This window comes from Cnephaeus nilssonii, assembly GCF_951640355.1.
Source record: "Cnephaeus nilssonii genome assembly, chromosome: 13".
Lineage (NCBI taxonomy): Eukaryota > Metazoa > Chordata > Mammalia > Chiroptera > Vespertilionidae > Cnephaeus > Cnephaeus nilssonii.
The window spans coordinates 20,950,876-20,973,480 of record NC_137084.1 but is presented as its reverse complement, the minus strand read 5'-3'; the positions used below and the strand labels follow the sequence as shown (position 1 = coordinate 20,973,480).

At 35.3% G+C, this 22,605-nt stretch overlaps 1 protein-coding gene across 1 annotated transcript in view; it reads right to left on the bottom strand.

Moving 5' to 3' along the window:
• Positions 1–22,605, bottom strand: part of CCDC73 (coiled-coil domain containing 73) — a gene marked incomplete at its 5' end in the record, with an annotated part of 60,389 nt that overhangs the window by 23,553 nt on the left and 14,231 nt on the right. Inside the window, 4 exons of the mRNA XM_079788058.1 lie at positions 3,538–3,617; positions 3,841–3,976; positions 13,267–13,305; positions 19,357–19,431. Coding sequence (XP_079644184.1) covers positions 3,538–3,617; positions 3,841–3,976; positions 13,267–13,305; positions 19,357–19,431 — 330 coding nt within the window. The remainder of the gene's footprint in view (positions 1–3,537; positions 3,618–3,840; positions 3,977–13,266; positions 13,306–19,356; positions 19,432–22,605) is intronic.

The window sequence follows — 22,605 nt, the reverse complement described above, 5'->3', positions numbered from 1 at the left end:
ATTTAAAACTGTTAGTGCAGCAAATAAACAGCACATGCTTTGATCTCATTAAATTACAACTTATAGTTCCTAGAGTCATAAATATTGTGCCCTTTTCTCCTTTTCCCCTCCTTTTCTGGTATGGGGTAGTCTGTTAAATATCACTATCTCCTTGAGTGCTCTGACGTTTACTCAGACAAACAGCAGAGGTTATGAATTCTGCTCACAGATAGTATCGGGAATTCTTCATGATGGCCATAATAGTGAACCCAGCATTCAGAGCTGGAATACCTACTTTAATCTAACAACTAAGTTTCGTCTGTTTAACTTTGCTCCACAAAGATAGAATCCCATCTTATCACAAACCAATAATTTAAATGCTCTGGACAAAATCACAAAACAGTATAAAATAAAAATAAAATTATCTCTGGGGCAATTAATGGTTACAAGTTTTAAATAAGTGATATAACCAATGTTACTAAACTTAATTAGCTTCTGAAAAGGAAAATAAAAAGACAAGAATGTTTCTTAAAGTTAAAAATCAAGATTACCTTTAAAAATACAAAATCTTTATAACTAGATTATTTGAAATATTAAAAATTGTCTGTTAAATATGTACATATTTAAATTATCATCCTTTCAACTACTTGGATTTGGAACTCTCAAAGTTAATACAATTCTCTCACTTTTTAGCAGCATGGTCACTGACTGTAATGCTGTCTAGAGCGACAGAGGCCACCAGGGCATGATACACAGCACAATCCAGTAGCCCTGGCCCAGGATCCTCTGGGGAAAAAGGACAAGCATGCTCATGAGACACAGTTTCATGTGTGCCTAAAAAGAGACAATTTTCATCCTTTTACATAAATCCACTAAGGCATCTATCTCTCCTTAGATTTACATGAGCCTCGTCTCCATCTACAGGTCAGTCTTAAACTATACATTTGAAATATAATAGTCTATTATGTTATAAAGAAGATTTGTCTCTAGTAAAAAATACATAATTTAGTATGGAAATTTATGAAGCATAATCTTTTCATAATGCAAAAGCTAAGTGAATATTTTAATATAGTCATCAAAATTAATTATTATTTAATAGCTTAAGTTATTGATAAAAAATATTCAATAGAAAATAAATGAACAAAAGAGAGATCACTGAAAATATGCTTATTCACAACTACTCAGTCAGTATTTAGCATTTGAAGTTTATACTGAAAAATTAGTGGTTCTAACTGTTTTCTGATTTGAGACTACAGACAAATTTTTCAAATTGCAGCTTTTCCTCTTAATATTTAAAAGAGCCATTTTTAATAATCTAGGATGTGACCAAAAAGAAAATGTTCAGATGCCAATCACAAGTTTAAGCACTTCTGACTGATCAGCTACAAACAGAGATTCCTAGGACCCACTCCTTGGGTTCCATTAATTGATTAGAGTTGCTCACAGACTCAGGAAAACACTTAGGTTTAACCAGCTTATCAAAGGATATGGTAAGGATAGAGATGAACAGCCAGATGAAGGATACGCAGGGCCAGATCTAGGAGGGTCCTGAGCACACAGCTTCTGTTTCTATGAAGTTTGGGTGTGTTACCCTTCCAGTACATGGATGTGTTCAACATGGAAGCTCTCTAAAACCCATACTATTGGATTATTATGAAGGCTTCCTCACACGGGCATGATCAATTATTAACTCCTTTTCTAGCCCCTCTCCCCTCCCTGGAGAAGTGGGTGATATGGAGGAACAGGGCTGAAATTTTCAAGTTTCTAATCATGGCTTAGTCTTTCTAGCGATCACCCCATCCAGGAGCCCACCCAGAGTCATTAGAACAAAAGGTGCTCCTAGTGCTCTTACCACTTAGAACATTACAAGGGTTTTAAGAGTTCTGTGCCAGGACCTGTGGGCAGAGACCAATACATATATTTTCTTATTACCTCACACTTTTCTATATACCAACAGTGAACAAGTTGAATTTGAAAATAAAAGCACATTACCATTAACATTAGCACCCTACTAAATTAAATACATAGGTATCAATGTAACAAAATATAAAATATGTATGAGAAAAACTATAAAACTCTGATGAAAGATATCAAAGAAGAACTAAATATTTATGGATAGGAAAAACCAATATTTTCAAGATGTCAATTCTCCCAAACTTGATCTATTGATTCATTACAATCCCAATCAAAACCCCAGCAAATTATTTTGTGGATATCAGCAAACTAATTCTGAAGTTTATATGGAGAGGCAAACCCAGAACAGTTCATTCAACAGTGTAAGAGGACTGACACTACCCAACTTCAAAACTTAAAAAGACAATTAAATCAGTGGAACATAAATGAGAACCCAGAATAGACCCACATAAATACCGTCAACTAGTATTTAATAAAGGAGCAAAGACAATTCAATGGAGCAAAGATAATCTTTTCAACAAAGGGTGATGAAACAATGGGACATTCACATGCAAAAAAGGAATCTAGACAACTGTATACCCTTCACAAAAACTCAAATGGATCATAGACCTAGATGTAAAATACAAAGCTATAAAACTCCTAGAACATAGAAGAAAATCTAGAGGACCTTGTATATGACTGACTTTTTAGGTACAATGTCAAAGGCACAATCCACAAAAGAAATAACTGATAAAATATACTTTATTAAAATTAAAAGCTTCTACTTTGCAAAAGACAATGTCAAGAGGAGAAAACAAGCCACAGAGTGGGATAAAATATTTATAAAAGACACATCTGATAAAGGACTATTACCCAACTACAGATAAAATTCTTGAAATTCAACAATAAGAAAATGAACAACCCAATTAAAAACAGGTAAAAGATCTTAACACTAAAAAAGATGTACAGATGTCAAGTAAGGGGATATTGATGCTCAGTAAGCAATCAATAAATATCCAATGCATTCTTTCCCTTGTGATGCTCCAGCCACACCCCACTTTTCCTAGTTCTTCACATAAACTCTTTCCTGCCTCAAAGCTTTTGCATATGCTGCTTCTCTTGCCTGAAACTTTATTCCTTTCCCTTCCCCACCCCTTTACGTCCAATGTAATAATGTCACCTGTTATAATGTCATTATATCATTTACTTTTTCTTCATATCACTTATAACAGTTTAAAATTATTTAATCTATGTGATTGTTTTATGTACAGCTCCTCCACTGAATTATAAACTTCAAAAAAGCAGGAATGTGTTTTATTTTCCTCATACTATATCCTCAGTGCCACATAATATCTGGCATAATGAATCACTCAAGTATTGATTGAATGAATGAATTAATCTAATAAGGTTGACATACAGTGAGTGCTTATAGGCTATTCATGTTACCAGAAAAATGAATGCCACTGGTGACAAGTCAAACAATATTTCAGATAGGTTAGAACAAATTTATTCATTACATTTATTGGAATCATAACTAAAAATTTATGAATCTATATTCAAAACATTTTATTTATTAAAAAATTACCAAACTTTTTCTAGTAATATTTTATAAAACTATTTTAGACTACAATTTTATTTAATACTATAACACTGTATCAACCATACCTTTTTTAAACTGCATAATTCAGATTCTTGTTTTTTATTTAAAGCTGAAAGTCTTTTGTTTAACTGTATTGCTTCCTGTACTGCAACATGAAAGACATTTAGGAAAATATTATATTCAATTTACATTTTAAAGAATATATCATTAATATGGACAAGGAAAAGAGCTTCAATGCAATGTGTATGATTACTGAATTTAAATAAAATTCACTATTACTAGTCTCAGTTAACTTCAATTTATTCATTATAAATAAGTCCATTTAAACATTTCCTATTAAATATATGTTTAAATAAGACAGTACCTACCATTTTGTTCTAACTTTTCATGACTCTCTTTTACCAATCCAAACTGCCCTGTTATTGTGGCATAGTATTTCTCAATTTCATTCAGTTGCTTCTGATGATCTTCTTTAGCCAGAAGCTGTAACTGGAGTTTTTGTTCCTATTTTGAAGAATTGTTTTAAATGTTATACATACATAACACACACGTACAAATATGCAGACATATATATTAAAAATATAAAAAGTTATTGTTTTTAATAACTATCATTAACATAAATGTGTCATGAAAAAGTACTGAGTATACCATAGGAAGGAAATATTAGCAGATATTTCTAAATCTATATTAAAGTATGTTTTCCCCCTGTAACAAAATAGTGACTTATGGTTATATTTCCCTTGTTTACAGTTTTCTTTTTCAAAAATCAACTGATTGCCCTAGCTGGTTTGGCTCAGTGGATAAGAGTGTCGGCCTGCAAACTGAAGGGTCCCAGGTTCGGTTCCAGTCAAGGGCACATGCCCAGGTTGCGGGCTCGATGCCCACTAGGGGGCATGCAGGAGGCAGCCAATCAATGATTTTCTGTCATCACTGATGTTTCTATCTCTCCCTCTCCCTTCCTCTCTGACATCAATAAAAAATATTTTAAAAAAATCAACTGGTTTTATTTATTGAAAAGTTAATTAGTGCAGTCCAACACTAAGCAATGTGGGGGAAATATTAAAGCAATATTTTGATAATTTAGGAAAAGTGTTTTTCTCTAAATATGCTGGCATAATTATGATGTGTATGATCAAAATTCAGGCAATTTTTCTGAGATTAGTTTTAATGAATATAGCACATTCTCACTGCATTAAAAATGGAAATGATGAGGATAATATTTATTAGTGACAGGGATACAACATAGTATAGTAAAAAGTCTACTTAAGCTGAGAGATATAATTGGTAAAAATTGGACTCTACACACAGTATGGGGCCTTCATGCTTTGAGCTAACGGAGCTTGTTTTTACCATACTTTTGAAATATGACTTTAAATTTTAAAGAAAAATGTTATTTTAATAGAATCAATAACATTTTTAAAGGTCATGATCTGGACTTAGCATTAACAGAGTCATTGACTGGTTTCACTGCATCACAACTTTCATTCATTTTTGCCACATGCTTCAGTTTCTATAATGAGCAGTGATAGAGAACAGTGTACCAGTGGTCGGCAAACTCATTAGTCAACAGAGCCAAATATCAACAGTACAACGATTGAAATTTCTTTTGAGAGCCAAACTTTTTAAACTTAAACTTCTTCTAACGCCACTTCTTCAAAATAGACTCGCCCAGGCTGTAGTATTTTGTGGAAGAGCCACACTCAAGGGGCCAAAGAGCCTCATGTGGCTCGCGAGCCGCAGTTTGCCGACCACTGGTGTAGGCCAATCGACTGGCACTCAGTAATTGTTTTCTGAATGAACTGTTGTTGTCCTATAGAGTTCCAACAGTGGAATTTTATTAAATTTGCCTGGCAACCTGTCTCCCTTACCCAACAACACAACTTCAACTATTTTTTTGAAATATTTTTTTCCTCATTACAACCTAAGTAGGACTAAAATTTAGGGCTTTTTTCCCCCTAGTCAAGTGAAGGGCCTACCTTATTACCCAAAATAAACCAATTGATTTCTACCTTTTGGGAATTTAAATCTTGAGCAAAAGGAGTATAACACCAAAGAAGTTCAGTGATAATCGATCCCATCCAGACTGATGTGAGACTTCTATCCTGGGTTCCTACATCCTGCTTCACAAACTTAGGAATTACCCTGCCTACTGTTCATTCTCCAGACCATTCACTCTCTGATTTATTGTGAGGGCCTCCACTAAATCTCCATTTGCATAAGTTAACTAGAGCTATCTCCGCTAAAAAGCAAGGACAGACAGTATAGAATGGTCAAAAGATAATCTACCTATGTTTAAATTGTACCTCCGTAATTCAGTTGCTGTATGACCTTGGGAAAATCATATACCCTGTCTTTAAAATAAAGATTGTTATAGTATCTCCCTCATGGAGTTGCTGTGAGGATAAAATAATACATACAAGGCACCAAGAACAGGACTGTCACATAATACTTACATCACAGTGTTTTATTATTATTATTCCTTAACTGATAAAAGTACCTTCATAGCTTTAATTTTTATTTGAAATAAGAACAGCCCTAATATTAATAGAGAACACACATTACAATTTAAGTTGTATCTGACTAATTATCTTGGAAAATTTGTTGATAATTTTAACTTTTTCTAAGATACTTTTTAATGATTTTAAGCAAAGTGATAATATCAATGATAATGATTATGACAGATCAGTTGAAAGTTTCTCATGCACATCTATGGTCTTTTCAAATTTACTACTTAGTCATTTGAGTGAATTGTCCAGCAGTTATCAAGGCAAACAAGTTGACAAGTGTACTTACCCCTGAGATCTTATGCCACCTGAGTAGTCACTATTTATCAATAACTGAACAATAATGAACCACCTTTCATTCCTCTAAAATACCACTTAATTCTCTAACCCTGAGAATTATATTTGCTTTCAGCAGATATGAAGAAACCTCAGACAATTTCACTAAAAAACCAGGCTAAAGGCATTTTTCCAATGCAAGGAAATTTTCAACTTAAATCAATTTATATATAGCCTCTATGAGAATACTGTCCCCTACATAATAACGCAGACTTTAACTTTCAGTGAAAAAGTGGTGAATAAAACAGGCTGTTAATGCCTACAAATGTTAATAATCCTGATTAACTAAAAATGCGGCAAAGATCAAGTGATTTCATAGATATTCTCTACAGACATAAAGCTCTTATACACATTAGAGTAATTTCTGATATTCTCTACTCCAACATCCTTTGCTTGAGGCCAAAGTTGAATTCAATTAAAATGCAGTTTCATTTGTTTGCATGATATGATTCTTATTTTCTCACATTAGTCTATTCCAGTGGTCGCCAACCTTTCAAACCTCACAGACCACCAGTGGTCCGCGGACCACAGGTTGATGACTGCTGCTCCATATGTTTCCTTAAACCAGTAGTCACCAACCTTTTGGACCACATGGACCACCAGTGGTGACCGCTGGTCTATTCAATAGCCACACTAAATACTATAAAAATGTTCAAATCATATGAGCTCCTATAGCTTATTAGCCCATACAGGCCTATATGGAACTGTTCATACATGAATCTCGTTGGCTGCCCTGATAATGAGATGAAGAGGCCAGTTATCAAGTTGGCCACTAACTGCATGACTGTCAGCAAATAGTGTAAATTCTTTGGGAAATAACAACAAAAAATAGATTGGTAACACCTGCCTGAGAAACCCAAGAACACTTTAAAAAATACAAATAAATTGGTGTTGTTATTCAAACTTTAATATCACATACTCTACCATAATAAAGATTATTTTATTGAGATGACTAGAAAATAGCTAAGTACATATGGTTTTTGTTCTTTTTACTTTTGTGAATTTGTTCAAGCTATTTATTCTTTTACATGATTTTACTATTAAATGCAAAGAATCTGTCCACAAGAAAATAATGCCAGGATTCATTGCTTTCCAAGTACATGTATACCTCATTTTAAAGAAACTTAATCTATGAAAACCAAGATTAAAGAAAAGCTAGAACATGCATAATTAACGAGTAGGTGTGTGTGTGTGTGTGTAGATTAATTAAAAGCCTCAAGGCATTTAAAATAGGATTCATTTAAAAATGATATTTACATGCAACTTTTTTATTTATTAAGGTATTACATGTGTCCTTATCCCCCCATTGCCTCCCTACCGCGCCCTCCCACCCCGCTCGTGCCCTCACCCCCCAAGTGTCTGTGTCCATTGGTTATGCTTATATGCATGCATACAAGTCCTTTGGTTGAGCTTTCCCCCTTCCCCCAACCCTTCCCTGCCTTCCTTGAGGTTTGACTGTCTGATTGATGCTTCTCTGTCTCTGGATTTTTGTTCATCAGTTTATGTTGTTCATTATATTCCACAAACAAGTGAGATCATGTGATATTTATCTTTCTCTGACTTATTTCGCTTAGCATAATGCTCTCCAAGTCCATCCATGCTGTTGCAAATGGTAAGAGTTCCTTTTTACAGCAGCGCAGTATTCCCTTGTGTAGATGTACCACTGATTTTAATCCACTCATCTGCTGATGGGCACTTAGGCTGTTTCCAAATCTTAGCTATTGTAAATTGCACTGCTATAAACATAGGTGTGCATATGTCCTTTCTGACTGGTGTTTCTAGTTTCTTGGGATATATTCTAGAAGTGAGATCACTGGGTCAAATAGGAGTACCATTTTTAACTCCATACTGTTCTCCACAGTGGCTGCACCAGTCTGCATTCCCACCAGCAGTGCACAAGGGTTCCTTTTCTCCACATCCTCCCCAGCACTTGTCGTTTGTTGATTTGTTGATGATAGCCATTCTGACAGGTGTGAGACGGTATCTCATTGTCGTTTTGATTTGCATCTCTTGGATGATTAGCGACTTTGAGCATGTTTTCATATGTCTCTTGGCCTTCTGTATGTCCTCTTTCGAAAAGTATCCATTTAGGTCCGTTGCCCATTTTTTGATTGGATTGTTTATCTTCCTTTTATTAAGTTCTATGAGTTCCCTGTAAATGTTGGAGATTAAACCCTTATTGGAGATAACATTGGCAAATATGTTCTCCCATGCAGTGGGCCTTGTTGTTGTTTTGTTAATGGTTTATTTTGCTGTGCAGAAGCTTTTTATTTTGATGTAGTCCCATTTGTTTATTTTCTCCTTAGTTTCCATTGCCCTAGGAGCTGTATCAGTGAAGATATTACTATGACATATGTCTGAGATTTCTCTGCCTGTGGATTTTTCTAATATTTTTATGGTTTCCTGTCTTATGTTTACGTCGTTTATCCATTTTGAGTTTATTTTTATGTATGGTGTAAGTTGGTGGTCTAGTTTCATTTTTTGGGCATGTATCTGTCCAATTTTCCCAACACCATTTGTTGAAGAGATTGTCTTGACTTCTACATGCAACTTTTTAGAACTACATTTACTAATAAATGGTATAGCAGCTCATTTCTCCCTTTTCTCATTTCCTTATGATCAATATGAAAACCTTTCAAAATAAAATTAATTTCCCTTGAGACACCTAACACATAAATTGTAGAGAAAAAGATAAAAAACAAAAACTTCATATATTCTTCATTTCTAATTTTGCAACTTACCTTTCAATTTTTTCAATATAAACCCCAAATAAAGCAATGGGGTTATAAAACTCATTTTTTAAAAATTTACGGCATCTGTAAGATACTTTTTTTTTGTTTTGTTTTTTACTTCTTCTAAGTTTTATATGTGACATTTTAACTCAAAGTTGTTATAAAATATACAGATATCATCATTCATCAAATATTTTTAAACAAAGGAAAACATATGTAGTATCTACATTTATCAAACAATCTCTTATCCAAGCATTTTAGGCTGGAAAGGTCGAGTATCTCTTGAGTCAAAGAATCACTCCATCAATTCAAGGAGATGAAATATTATATGAAGAAAGTTATATCCCAAAGATGCTCAATACTGCTTCACAATAGACATTTGTTCTCCATAATATACAATGCAGCACATAACAGAGGAAGACAGCACTCAGGAATATAACCACGAGGTAGCCTCTCATGGCTGGCTCTCCTGCATTTTCAAGGAGTATGTTTCCAAAGGCCCTCTGTTCCTTAAGGTGAAGAACGTGGGAAGGGTGCTGGAGCTTCAGGAGGTTGTCTGCCCAATCGCTGTACCACTAGAAATTATCCAAGACAAAGGTTGTGCTGCTACTGTCCCCAAAATACTTGACAGGATGATGAAATTGTCAAAAACAAAACAAAAAATCCAACAGCACACTCAGCAGCACCTATTACATTACTGTAGCTCATGGCTGGTTATCCACAGGATCCAGCTCTGTCTCCTTGAAAAAAATAACATGTCCAGCTCAATTAACCCAAAGCACCCTGGTAATGAAAGAACTATCTGTTTTATTTTTCAGCTTCTCTCTACACATACACACAGCTTTATTGTTACATGCAGAGGTGAGAGGAGCTGTTGCTCTGCAAACCCTCTGAAGAGAGGGCTGTAAGATACTTTCTTAGTAACAAAAATAAAATATGTATATTACTTAAAAAGTCTAAACTTACAGTTTGTATGTGTGTACTGATATACGTAATCATTATAATCATGAAGATTATTTCCAGACAAGTCTTCAGTCTAAAAATATTCAACTCTGAAAGAAAATATGTGGTAATTCTAAATCATATAAAAACCTTCAATATTGTTTTTTCAAATCCTTACCCAAGGATATTTTTTCCATTGATTTCTAGAGAGAGATGGAGGGAGGGAGGGAGGGAGGAGAGGATGATATATATATATATATATATATATATATATATATATATATATATATATATATATATATATACACACACACACACACACACACACACACACACACACACACACACACACACACACACACTAGAGGCCCGTTGCATGAAGAGATTCGTGCAATAGGCCTTCCTTCCCTTGGATTCCAGCACCGGTTTTCCTCCAGCACCTGGGATCCTGGTCTTTGCTCCGGCCAGAGTCTGCCATCTTCGTCTTCGCTTCATACTCCGGCTGGTTCGTCTTCACTGCTTCGCTACAGACTCTGGCTGGAGTCTGCCATCTTCGTCTTCGCTGCAGACTCCAGAGTCTGCAGTTTTGTCTCTGCTGCGGCACTCCGCTCCTGTAGATCCCTTCACCCCTCCACCCTCCCTCTCAGAGCAGGCGTCCTGCCCTACCTGGCCACTCCGTGCCTGGAGCTGCTGGGCGGCTGCCATCTGTGGCCTTGTAATTTGCATACTCACTCTGACTGGCTGTGGGCGTAGCGGAGGTACAGTCAATTTACATGTCTGTCTATTATTAGGGAAGATAGAAACATGGACGTGAGAGTGAGAGAGACACATCAATTGGTTGTCTCTTGCATGCACCCCTAGCAGGGCTAGGGAGGCTGGGGAACCTGCAACCAAGGTACGTGCCCTTGACCTGGAATCAATTCCGTGACCCGTGATGCTCTAACGACTGAACCAAACTGGTCAGGGTGAAAATCTTCAATATTGAAACTTTATTTTAATTTAATAAATAAAAATGAATCTCTAAGTATTTTCTTTAGATGAAAGGAATATACAAAAAGAATAAATAAAATATAACTAAAAGATGGTTGGATAAATGTTTACTTCATTCATCAAGCTCTATTAGCTACTCAACACAACATAGTCACCTCAATGACTGAATCACAATGACAGTTACTCAGATGTTCTCTGGTTTGTTTGTTTTTTATGATGTTTTATTGCATTCTTTTTATTAGTAATAATCAATGTGATCCTTTGTTCAAAAGAAGATTTGAGTACCTTTACAAATAGATGCATCTCTCAATTCATAACTCTGTTAATTTAGAGCCATACTCCACATCTACACAAAAATGAGCTTATTGAATTCACAAAAGACAGAAACTTAGTAGTAGGTAAGGGCTCACCAACAGAAGATCATAAACTTCTTTGAAAGTTTCTTAATACTATTTTTTAAATTATTTCTTTCAGCACACAACTTTATTAATTGCTCCCCAAAGTCCTACATTAACACAGTGACCATCTTGCTTCCTGTCTTGCACATAGAGTCAAATAATATAATGTACTAATTTAAATAAAATAAGATGAACTGAAGTACTGAATATTGTATAGAACTTTAAATAAAGAAAAGATCATCTGGACCCGACTGGTGTGGCTCAGTTGGTTGAGCCAGTTGTCCAGTGCACTGAAAGGTTGCCAGTTCAATCCCTGGTGCATGTATAGGAGGCAACTGATCGATATTTCTCACATCGATGTTTTTTTCTCTCTCTCCCTCTCCCTTCCTAAAATCAATTTTAAAAATCTATAAAAATAAATAAAAGTGAGAAAGTAAATATCTTGTTAAATCTCATCTGAATTATATAAAAATAATGTAAAAAGAAGAGTGTAAGAATCTTCAGAAAAAAACTTTATTTAACTTTAAGATCAATTATCTCAAAACATACAATATTCTGCCACAATGGGCATAAAATATTAAATGTACATCTCTCTATATAAAGCTTTTTTAATGCAAAGTGATTGAAGGCTTTGAACTGTCAGAAAAAATATTATAACTATAACTCAAATATCATTTTAGTAGATTCTTTAGAGGCTGTAATTCATAGTAACAAAATGCTCAGAAGTGGCCAAAGCCAACCATAAGTATACTGAATGTTTCCATGGTTTTTTAAGATTACGAATATCTGTTTGATGAAATTTTAAAGTGGAATAAATAAAACACATTTTATGTTGCTTTTACTCTTTAACTTGTAGCCTTATCTCCCAGGTCAGAGGGCACATTATTCAATTTCACTATATTTTGTGTAAAACCACTGTAGCGTTGAAGATGACTTTCAGTACAAATGTCATGGTACTTAAGGCTAAACTGGAATCTAGTTTTTCAGCTTTTTAATTAAAATAATAGTTTAAAACAGTCTGACAACATTATCTTTATTCTTTCCAGTTGAGCAGTGACACAATTTTCATGTCTTTTATTTAATAAAGCTTAGCAATCTTTCTATAGCTCTTTTATTTTCTAACACACCAAAACAATTTCAAGAAGAAAATACTTTGTTTTGTATTTAATGTCCAAAGGATAATCTCTCATTTCTTACTTCTCATTTATATATAAATATAAATCTTACTCAAAAATTAATTTTCCTTGCTCTATGATCTGCTCCAAAGAAGGAAGACTGAAATAGGGTAAACCCACCCAAGAAGCCTTCTGAAGATTTAAGTTGATATGGGAGAATTTCGCTTATTCAAAAATACAAAAGTAAATCCTTTGAATCAAACAAGGATAAAAAGAGAATATCAAAGTAAATTTTTCGTAAAATGTTATGCTGTAAAAATGCAAATATTAATTTTTAATATGCTATAGAAGAAGAATACACAAACACTTGTTGCATGATAAAGGATGGATACCATACTCCAAGTGCTGTATTCAAATGCTACATCAAGTTATTTTAATTTTTCAGGCTATAATTAATAACTTCATGTTTGTATAAACACCTAGAAAAGATATGTCTAAAAGGTTTTGTTGTTCTTATTTCTTTGTTTTATTTTAGTATAAAACCTTTACCAATACTACAGAAGCTGTGTTAAATTTATTTTATCATATGTAAACACTATGTAATCTGGAAATAAATTTGTTAAATAGATTAAGTTATTTTTGGAATTGTAATTTAGTCATTTAAAGAAGATATTAATATCCAATTTCAACTTTTTAGAGTCACATTTATATTGATAAAAATACAACGCACATTATGTATCTGTCTGGGGGAGGGTGTATACTTTGTAATTTCCTTACCATTTCACTCACTTTCTTCTGTAAAGAATATTTAGAAACCTTGAAAACAAGTGGAAAATTTCATTAATTTTTAAAAATTAACTAGTTACAAATTCCTTCTGATAATAAAATTGTATGCTATGAAATGTGCCATTTACCTTCCATGCACTATTTATTTCCAGTGACATTTTTTTAAATGTTATTTACCATAACTTTCTTCCTTATAGCAAAGACAATACATTCATTTATTTATTCAGAACATATTATGGAGCACCTACTATATGCCAGGCACTTTTCTTGGATACAGCAGTGAACAAAACAAGCTTCCTTTACTTAATAAGCTTTATGTCCAGTGGGGATAGTGATAGACAGACAAAATTTAAGTAAGAAGTAGAGAAGTTAAGAGAGTGACAACTACTATAAAGAAAAATAAAGAGGAATAGCAAGAGCAGTCTAGGTGAGTTTGTCATTTACTATTAGCTCTTCATTGAAGAAAATTTGATAAAAATCGATTAGGAATAGGAAGAGGATAAACTTGTTTTAAACAAATCATCTCACAACCCAGAAATTGCAATCATTAATATTTTTATTCTAGCAGATACTTTTTATACATTTATATTTTAAAAGAGAGCCAGAGGGGAGAGGAATAATAATATATGTACTACTTTGTACCCTATTTTTACCTAATATATAACAAACACCTTTTTATGACAAATTAGCCTACAACATAACTTTTTAATGGCTACATAGTATTCCATGTTTATATCATAGTTTATCATATCACTCTCATTTTTGTTAAGTTTATCCAGTTTTCAGCTTTATGAAACTATTCTGAAATAAACATGCTTGAACCAAGAAGTGTATAGTTATTCATTTTAGCAGTATAAATTCCAAGGAGCTGAATTCCTAAGTTTTGTTCATTTTTGTAGACTTTTAACAATTTTACATAGACCTCCAGAGTAGTTGACCAATTTAAACCTCAATTAGCCATGTATGAGTGCTCATTTTCTTAAATCCTGCTCATATTTATTAACTTTAAGCAAAAATACAATAATTACTTCATATTTCCTATGAAATAAATTTTTTAGCACACTGCCTTGAACAAGCTGATAATTATAAACAGGAGACTTAATCATCTATTTCTTGTTCCATCAACTTTAAAAAATTTTTCTGTATATTGGATTCAACTTCATTTTACCACACCTTTTCAACAACTTCATTTTACCACACTTTTTAATCAACATGGTTAGTAACATTTAAGTTTTGTTCTGTAGCCATAATTAAGTTTTCCATGCTTTATTTAAAGGTTAATTATACAAAAGATAAGCCAACAGTGTTTATGTTATGGCAATCAATATAAACATTGTTTAATGCAGAACCCCATAAGGGGCTAATACTACATTTCCTTCTCTACATACAGATACAACATTCTACATGAAGGATGATTTTACTAGTGTCAGGACCTAACTACCTTCTCTCTTTTTATATTCTATCATCTGCTCAAAACCATCCCAAATTTTAATATGCTTTATGCTTTAATTATACAGTAATCTATTTTCCCTGGAGTTTTTAATCACGTCCTACTTTTTGTGTTGTTGAAGCAAGATACAAGGATTTTTTACTACATCACTAACATCATCCAATCTGAGGCATGAAATCCATTCCCTTATTTTTACTGAAAACATTCTTCTTGGAACTCATTGACATTTTCTTGTACTTAATTTTTATTCACTTTGTTACATCAAAGCAACAAAGAAATCCAAAATAAAAACTGCCCAACATCTCAAATAAGGAGAATCTAAACAATGTTAAGACAACTGGATAAGAATCTAGAAAAATACAGACTTAGATCCATATCTCATACTCTGATACAAAAATAAACTTCAAATCACCAGAGATGAAATGTAAAATTTTAGTACATAGGAAGTAATAAAAGAAAACATGGGTAAATCCCTTTATGACTTTGGAGTAGTAAAAGCCTTTCTAACCATTACAAACTCTAAAAGTCATTAAAAATAAATAATTAATAGCAAAAATTAAACAAAAATCAAAACACAAATGACAAACTGAAGAAACTATCTGGCCCAACCCAGCATGGCTCAGTGGTTGAGTGTTAACCTATGAACCAGGAGGTCATGGTTCAATTCCCGGTCAGACTCCATACTATGGTGGGGGGGGGGGGGTGCAGGAGGCAGCTGATAAATGATTCTCTCTCATAATTGATATTTCTATTCCTCTCTCTCTCTCTCCGAAATTAAAAGGAAAAAATACCAATCTGAAGCTCAGAACACAGACAGCAACGTCTTATTTATGAGAAATGTAAAGAATTCATGGGAGCGATAGCAAGACTAGGAGGTCCCAGCACTTACACACACACACACACACACACACACACACACACACTTTAACTACTACCTACAACTGAAAATATAGCTCTAGAAGAGCTGTAGAGTACAATTAAGGAGCTGCAGCCCTGGCCGGTGTAGCTCAAAAATATTTTGAAACTCCGATACCAAAACCGACAAAGATACCACAAGACAAAAAAAAATATGGCCAATATCCATGATGAACACACATGCAAAATTTTTCAATAAAATTCTAACAAACTGAATTCAACAGCATATTAAAAGGGTAGCACACCATGACCAAGTGCAATTTATCCCTGTGCTACAAAGATAGTCCAACATAGCAAATCAATCGATGTGGTACTTAACCACATTAACAGAATGACAAATAATCATGTTCACCTCAATAGATGCAGAAAAAGCCTTTGACAAAATTCATTATCTATTCATATTAAAATCTCTCAACAAAACAGTTATACAAGGAACTTAACTAAACACAAGGCCATCTATAAAAAGCCCACAGTAAAAATCATAATCAATCCAGTATAAGTCAAGCACAGTACTAGAAGGTCTTGGCAGAGCAATTAGGCAAAGAAAAAAACATCCAAATCAGAAAGGGAAAAGTAATACTATCTCTATTTAAAGATAACATGTTCATATATGTAGAAAACTCTAAAGACAACAAAAAATACACTGTTAAAACTAATAAATGAATTCATTAAAACTACAGGGTACAACATCAACATACAAAAATCTGCCACATTTTTTCTATCTACAAAAAAAACACAAAATAACTGTAAAGGAAATAAAATTTTAAAAATTGAATTCACAATAGCAATAAAAAGAATAACATACTTAGGAATAAATTTAACCAACGTGGTAAAAGACTGACACTGAGTATTATGAAACACTGATTAAAAAAAAATTTTAAGATACAGATAAATGGAAAGACATTCTGTGTTCATGGATGCGAGAATTAATATTATTTAAAAATGGCCCTGGCTGGTTGCTCAGTGGTTAGAGCATCAGCCCATGGACCAAAAGGGTCTCGGGTTTGATTCCCAGTCAAGAACATGTACCTCTGTTCTGTTTATTCCCAGCCCTGGTTGGTCGCAGGCAACCAATCAATGTGTCTCTCACGTCGATGTTTCTCTCTCTCTCTTTTCCCCCATTCCTCCCTTCCTTCCACTCTCTCTAAAAATCAATGGAAAAAATATCCTCTGGTTAGGATTAAATATATATATATTGTTAAAATGTCCCTATTACCCAAAGTAATCTCCAGATTCAATGTCAATCTCTACAGAAATAAAATAAAACAATCCTAAGATTCATATTGCACCACTAAACACCCTGAACAGCTAAAGCAACTTTGAGCAAGATGAATAAACCAACTTCTAAATCTATTTCAAAACTGTGGTAATCAAAACAGTATGATAATGGCATAAAAACAGACATCTTGACCAATGGAACAGAATAGAGATTCCAGAAATAAATCCATACATTTACTCCAACTGCTCTTCAACAAGAGTGCCAAGATACTACATAATGAGGAAAGGGCAGTCTTCAATAAACAGTGTTGGGTAGCTACATTCAGAAGACTGAAATTGGACCAGTATATCACACTATACACAAAATCTTACATCATTACAAAAATCAACTAAAAATGTATTAAAAGCTTAAACATAGGATCTCAAACAGTAAAACTACTAGAAGAAAAAAAAATGGGAAAAGAGCTTCCTGACATTAGTCTAGGCCAGTGGTTGGCAAACAGCGGCTTGCGAGCCACATGCGGCTCTTTGGCCCCTTGAGTTTTTAGCAAAGGCCAGCTTAGGAGTACCTTAATTAAGTTAATAACAATGTACCTACCTATATAGTTTAAGTTTAAAAAATTTGGCTCTCAAAAGAAATTTCAATCGTTGTACTATTGATATTTGGCTCTGTTGACTAATGAGTTTGCCGACCACTGGTCTAGGCCAACAAAGGCAAAAACAAACAGGCAAGTGGGACTGTATAAAACTAAAAAGCTTCTGCACAGCAAAGGAAATAATCAACAGAGTGAAAATACAACATACAGAATGAAAGAAACATCTGCAAATATATCCAAAAAATGTCAGGAATTCATATACTCACTAGCAAAGCAAAACACAAAAACACAAATAATCTAATTTAAAAATGGGCTGAGGACCTGAATAGACATGTCTCAAAAGAAGACACATCCATGGCCAACAGGTATATGCAAATGTGCTCAACATCACTCATCATCAGGGGAATGTAAATCAAACCCACAATGAGGTATCACCTCACACTTATTAGAATGGCTGTGATAAAAAAGATGAAGTTAATGAGGATATGGAGAAAACGGAACCCTTATACTACCTTAATCAGACTAAAGGAAGAAAGTTTGTCATCTGCTTAAACAAATCCACACTATGGTGTGAATTACCTGATTAAGATAGTGACTACCAGGATCCTTCCACTGTAAAAATGTATTTTGCTCTCTGTAGTTAATGTTATCTATAGGATGATATTCTTAAATCATGTGAATATCTTCCCTCCAACAATCTTCAATTTACTTTTTAATCTAATTTTAATGTTTGTATTCCCTAACAGAATGTAAGTGCACCAGGGCAGAGATTTTGTCCTTTTTAATCACAGCTGTATCCCCAATGCTTAGAACAGTGCTCGGCACATAGTAGACCTTCTATATATACATACATACATATATGTGTATATATATGTGTGCGTATAAATATATGTGTGTGTGTATATATATATTTGAATCATCATTAGTTGTACACCTCTGTATTCTCTAAGACTGTGAACAACTTAAAGGCAAATGTGATGTTTTCTTCATCTTTGTATTTACAGAAAATAACCACATTACTTAGCAAGTAATAATGACTCAATTAATGTTATTTAAAATTTTAGGAACCATGGGTGAATCTGACATAGTATACAGGCCGGACTTATTTTCCTTAGTACTTAACCTATAAAGTATTAAAAACAATATATATCTAATTATCCTACCTAATAATAGACAAATATGCAAATTGACCATACCTTCGCTATGCCCACGATTGGCCAGGAGGCGCGGGGGGGCGGGACTCGGGGTGGCCAGGGTGGCCGATTGGGCGGGCAGAACTCTGAGCTTGCGTCGCCAGCGGCAGCTCGAGCTCAGTGTCTGCGCCATGGCTGTGCTGCGGCACAGAAGGGGTTTCTGGGGCAGCGAGCTCACGTCCCACCGCGGACCATCAAAAGCGGGGGCCTGCTGCCTGTCCACTCAGGCAGCAGGCCTTTCAGAAGCCTCCGCTGCGCTGGAGGCTTCTGAAAGGCCTGGTGCACCAGCGATCAAAAGCAAAAGCGTGGGATCTGGGTGCCTGTCTGCTCAGGCACCAGGCCTTTCAGAAGCCTCCGCCGCGCTGGAGGCTTCTGAAAAGCCTGGTGCACCAGCGGACAGGCCGTGATCGAAAGCAAAAGTGTGTAGGGGACCCTACACGTGCATGATTCAATCATGCACTGGGCCTCTAGTATTACTATAAAAATAATGAAAGCTATTTTAATATTTCTTTTTAAAATAAAAAAATGAAGCAAAAATCCTTCTAATTTGAAATTCATTTTCTAAGATAAAAAGTACTAAATTATATGTTATATACCATAGGTGAATTTTTTTATTAGCTTTGCATTGCTAGCTTACATGTTTAATGATATTTTACTGATACAATGCTAAAATGCCAAATTACTTTTTAAACAATACTTATTACTTTACCTGTAATGCTTTTAATGTTTCTTTCAATCCTTCTATTTCTTTTTCTTTTATTTCTGTAGCAAGTTGATATTTTCCCTTTAAGTAAAAAACTATATTTCAGTATTTTCCAATGTAAATAATACTATTAATGGGAAAATATAAGAGCTCAAGAACCAAAATCTCTACTGTAAACATAATACTTCACAGGCTTTACACTTGTATCCACACCACAACTTCTAAAGACTTTACCATATTGTAAAATTACAGTAAGTTGTTGATGAGATTATAAATATCATGAAATGGAAAATCTTATAACAACAAATTTTATCAGTAGAGCATTCTTGAGAACTTAGGAATACTGTATAATTAAGTATTGAATTCATATAGCTAGAATAAATATAATCTAACTAGAGGCCCGATGCACGAATTCGTGCATGGGTGGGGTCTCTCTGGGTGGCCTGCAGGGATCAAGCCGCCTGCAGCTCCTATCTGCCGCTCCCGCTCATCCTAGCCCCACTGTGCCTGCTGCAGGCTCGAGCCCAATCAGTCCCGATCAGGAGAGGCTAGCGTTGCTGCAGCAGTGCTTGCCAGCTAAGAGCCCTGCATCTGGCACCATCCCAAGGGGAGTGGCCTGTGGGATCAGGCTGAAACCGGCTCTCCGACATCCCCTAAGGAATCCCGGATTGAGAGAGGGCGCAGGCCAGGCTGAGGGACCCCACCAGTGCATGATTGGACTGGAGAGGGACCTTGGGAGGGCTCCAGGACATGTCCGGCCCATTTCACTCAGTCCTGATCTGCCGGACCCCAGCAACAAGCTAACCTACAGGTTGGAGCATCAGCCTCTTGGTGGTCAATGCACATCATAGCCAGCAGTTGAGCAGCCAGAGCATATCATTAGCGTATTACGCTTTGGTTGTTCGGTTGTTCTGTTCGGTCTATTTGCATATTACCCTTTTATTATATAGGATTAACAAGATACAGGTACATTTATCTTATAAATTTAAGGATATGGGAGAATTTTTAAAAGAAGGTCTTTAGCTAAAAATAACAAACTATAAATTATTAATATTATAAGTGATATGTTCATTGACATACTCAAAACATGTATTAACTATTAGATAGCAAAGGAAAATGTTTCATTCCAGATGAATTTCTAGGACTGTTTTAAGTTGTGTCCTCTTTTCCAGTTGGTTGGCACCCATATGACAATCATTTTAATGTTTTTTAAAGAAGGTAATTACATTAAAAAAGCACAAAAAATATTACACTTAATTGCAGTAGAGTGGAAATAGCATTAATTTGGGGGCTGAAGAGATCTGGGTTCTAGTCCCAATTTTACCACTTCAAAATGGGATCTTGAACTTCAGCAAGTCTTCCTAGGTCTCAATGTTCTCAATTGCAAAATAACAGTGGTCAAGTAACACGATTCCCTTGGGTCCTTTCTGTGTCTAAGATTTTCAGCAATTAACAGTTTACATTAGTGTATTACTAATGCTCCTTTCCATTATGGGGAACAATTGATACTTAAATACATTTAACCATGCTTTAAATTATTAAAAAATTAATACCTTTTCTTCTTCCAAGGCACACATTTTCATTTGCAACTACAAACAATTAGAAAGATTAAAATACAGGTAAGTAAACTGTTAACAGTGATTTACACAGTGAGATTATAGATATATTTTACATGATTATTGTTAGAACTTGATATAATGTGAATATGCTACTTTTACAATGAATGAGAAAATAAATAATAAAAAATATGAATGGAAGGAAAAAGCCAGTCAACAAAGGAAATGAATTAGAGACAACAATCATTCTTGAAAGTTTAGTTTTGCCCTCCAGAAGTTTTTTTCTTAAATATTTCAGTAATTTGCTATCTACTCATAAATAATAACATTTTCTAAGGGCACACTGTTATGAAATAAATACCATTTGTATTTGCATTGACAATATTTCCTAAAAATTTGAAAAATGCATGCAATAGTCTAATAAACAATGACTTTTTAAAACAGAAAAACTAAAGTAAAGTTGCCAAAGAAAACTAGTTAAATATTCCAAGCACTGCAAGGATATTAGGCAAAGTTGTGTTGTAGCAATATCTTTACTGATACAACTCCTAGGACAAAGGAAACTAAGGAGAAAATAAACAAATGGGACTATCTATCTATCTATCTATCTATCTATCTATCTATCTATCTATCTATAAGAGCCTAAGTGACCGAACGACGGGTTGACCAGTCGCTATGATGTGCACTGACCACCAGGAGGCAGACGCTCAACGCAGGAGCTGCCCTCTGGTGGTCAGTGCACTCCCACAGTGGGAGTGCCACTCAGCTGACCGACCCATCCCAGCGGCCCACCAGCCCAGGCAGCATCCACTCACTCCCTCAGTAGTCCTGCAGGTCCAATCTCTGGAGAACAGGACAGACACTGACAGACGGGTGCCACCAGCATAATCTCTACAGTGCCACCGGCCTTCTGGAAGTTGGCCTTAGGCACTGCAGCTGCTTTCCCTCCCGAGATGCTTTGCAAGGAAAGAAATGATATAAAAGCGGCCACCAAGTGGCTCCCAACAACCTGCGTGAACATCAGTAGGACGGATCTGGATCCTGGGCCAGCAAGGGCATTTCACCACCCGCCCGGAGGGCGAATCACATCCTGGGCCTCCCCCTACCTTCCCCGGGACAGGTGCCAGACATAGGTCTCATGGCTGGCGAGTGCCACTGCGGGCACCGCTGCGGTGGCATCAGCCCACGGCAGGTGCAGCAGGGCCCGGATGAGCAGGAGCGGCAGGCAGGAGCAGCAGCAATGGACTGCAGGTTTTGGCCCAATCCCCACAGGCTATCCCGAGGAACCCTACCCGTGCACGAATTTGTACACTAGGCCACTAGTATCAAAATAAAAAGCTTCTGCACAGCTAAAGAAACCACCAACAAAACAACAAGAAAGCCCACTGCATGGGAGAACATATTAGCCAATGTTATATCTAATAAGGGCCTAATCTCCAAAATCTATAGGGAACTCATACATCTTAACAAAAGGAAGATAAATAATCCAATCAAAAAATGGGCAAAGGACTTAAATAGACACTTTTCTAAAGTGGACATACAGAAGGCCAAGAGACATATGAAAACATGCTCAAAGTCACTAATCATCCAAGAGATGCAAATCAAAACGACAATGAGATACCATCTCACACCTGTCAGAATGACTATCATCAACAAATCAACAAATGACAAGTGCTGGGGAGGATGTGGAAAAAAAGGA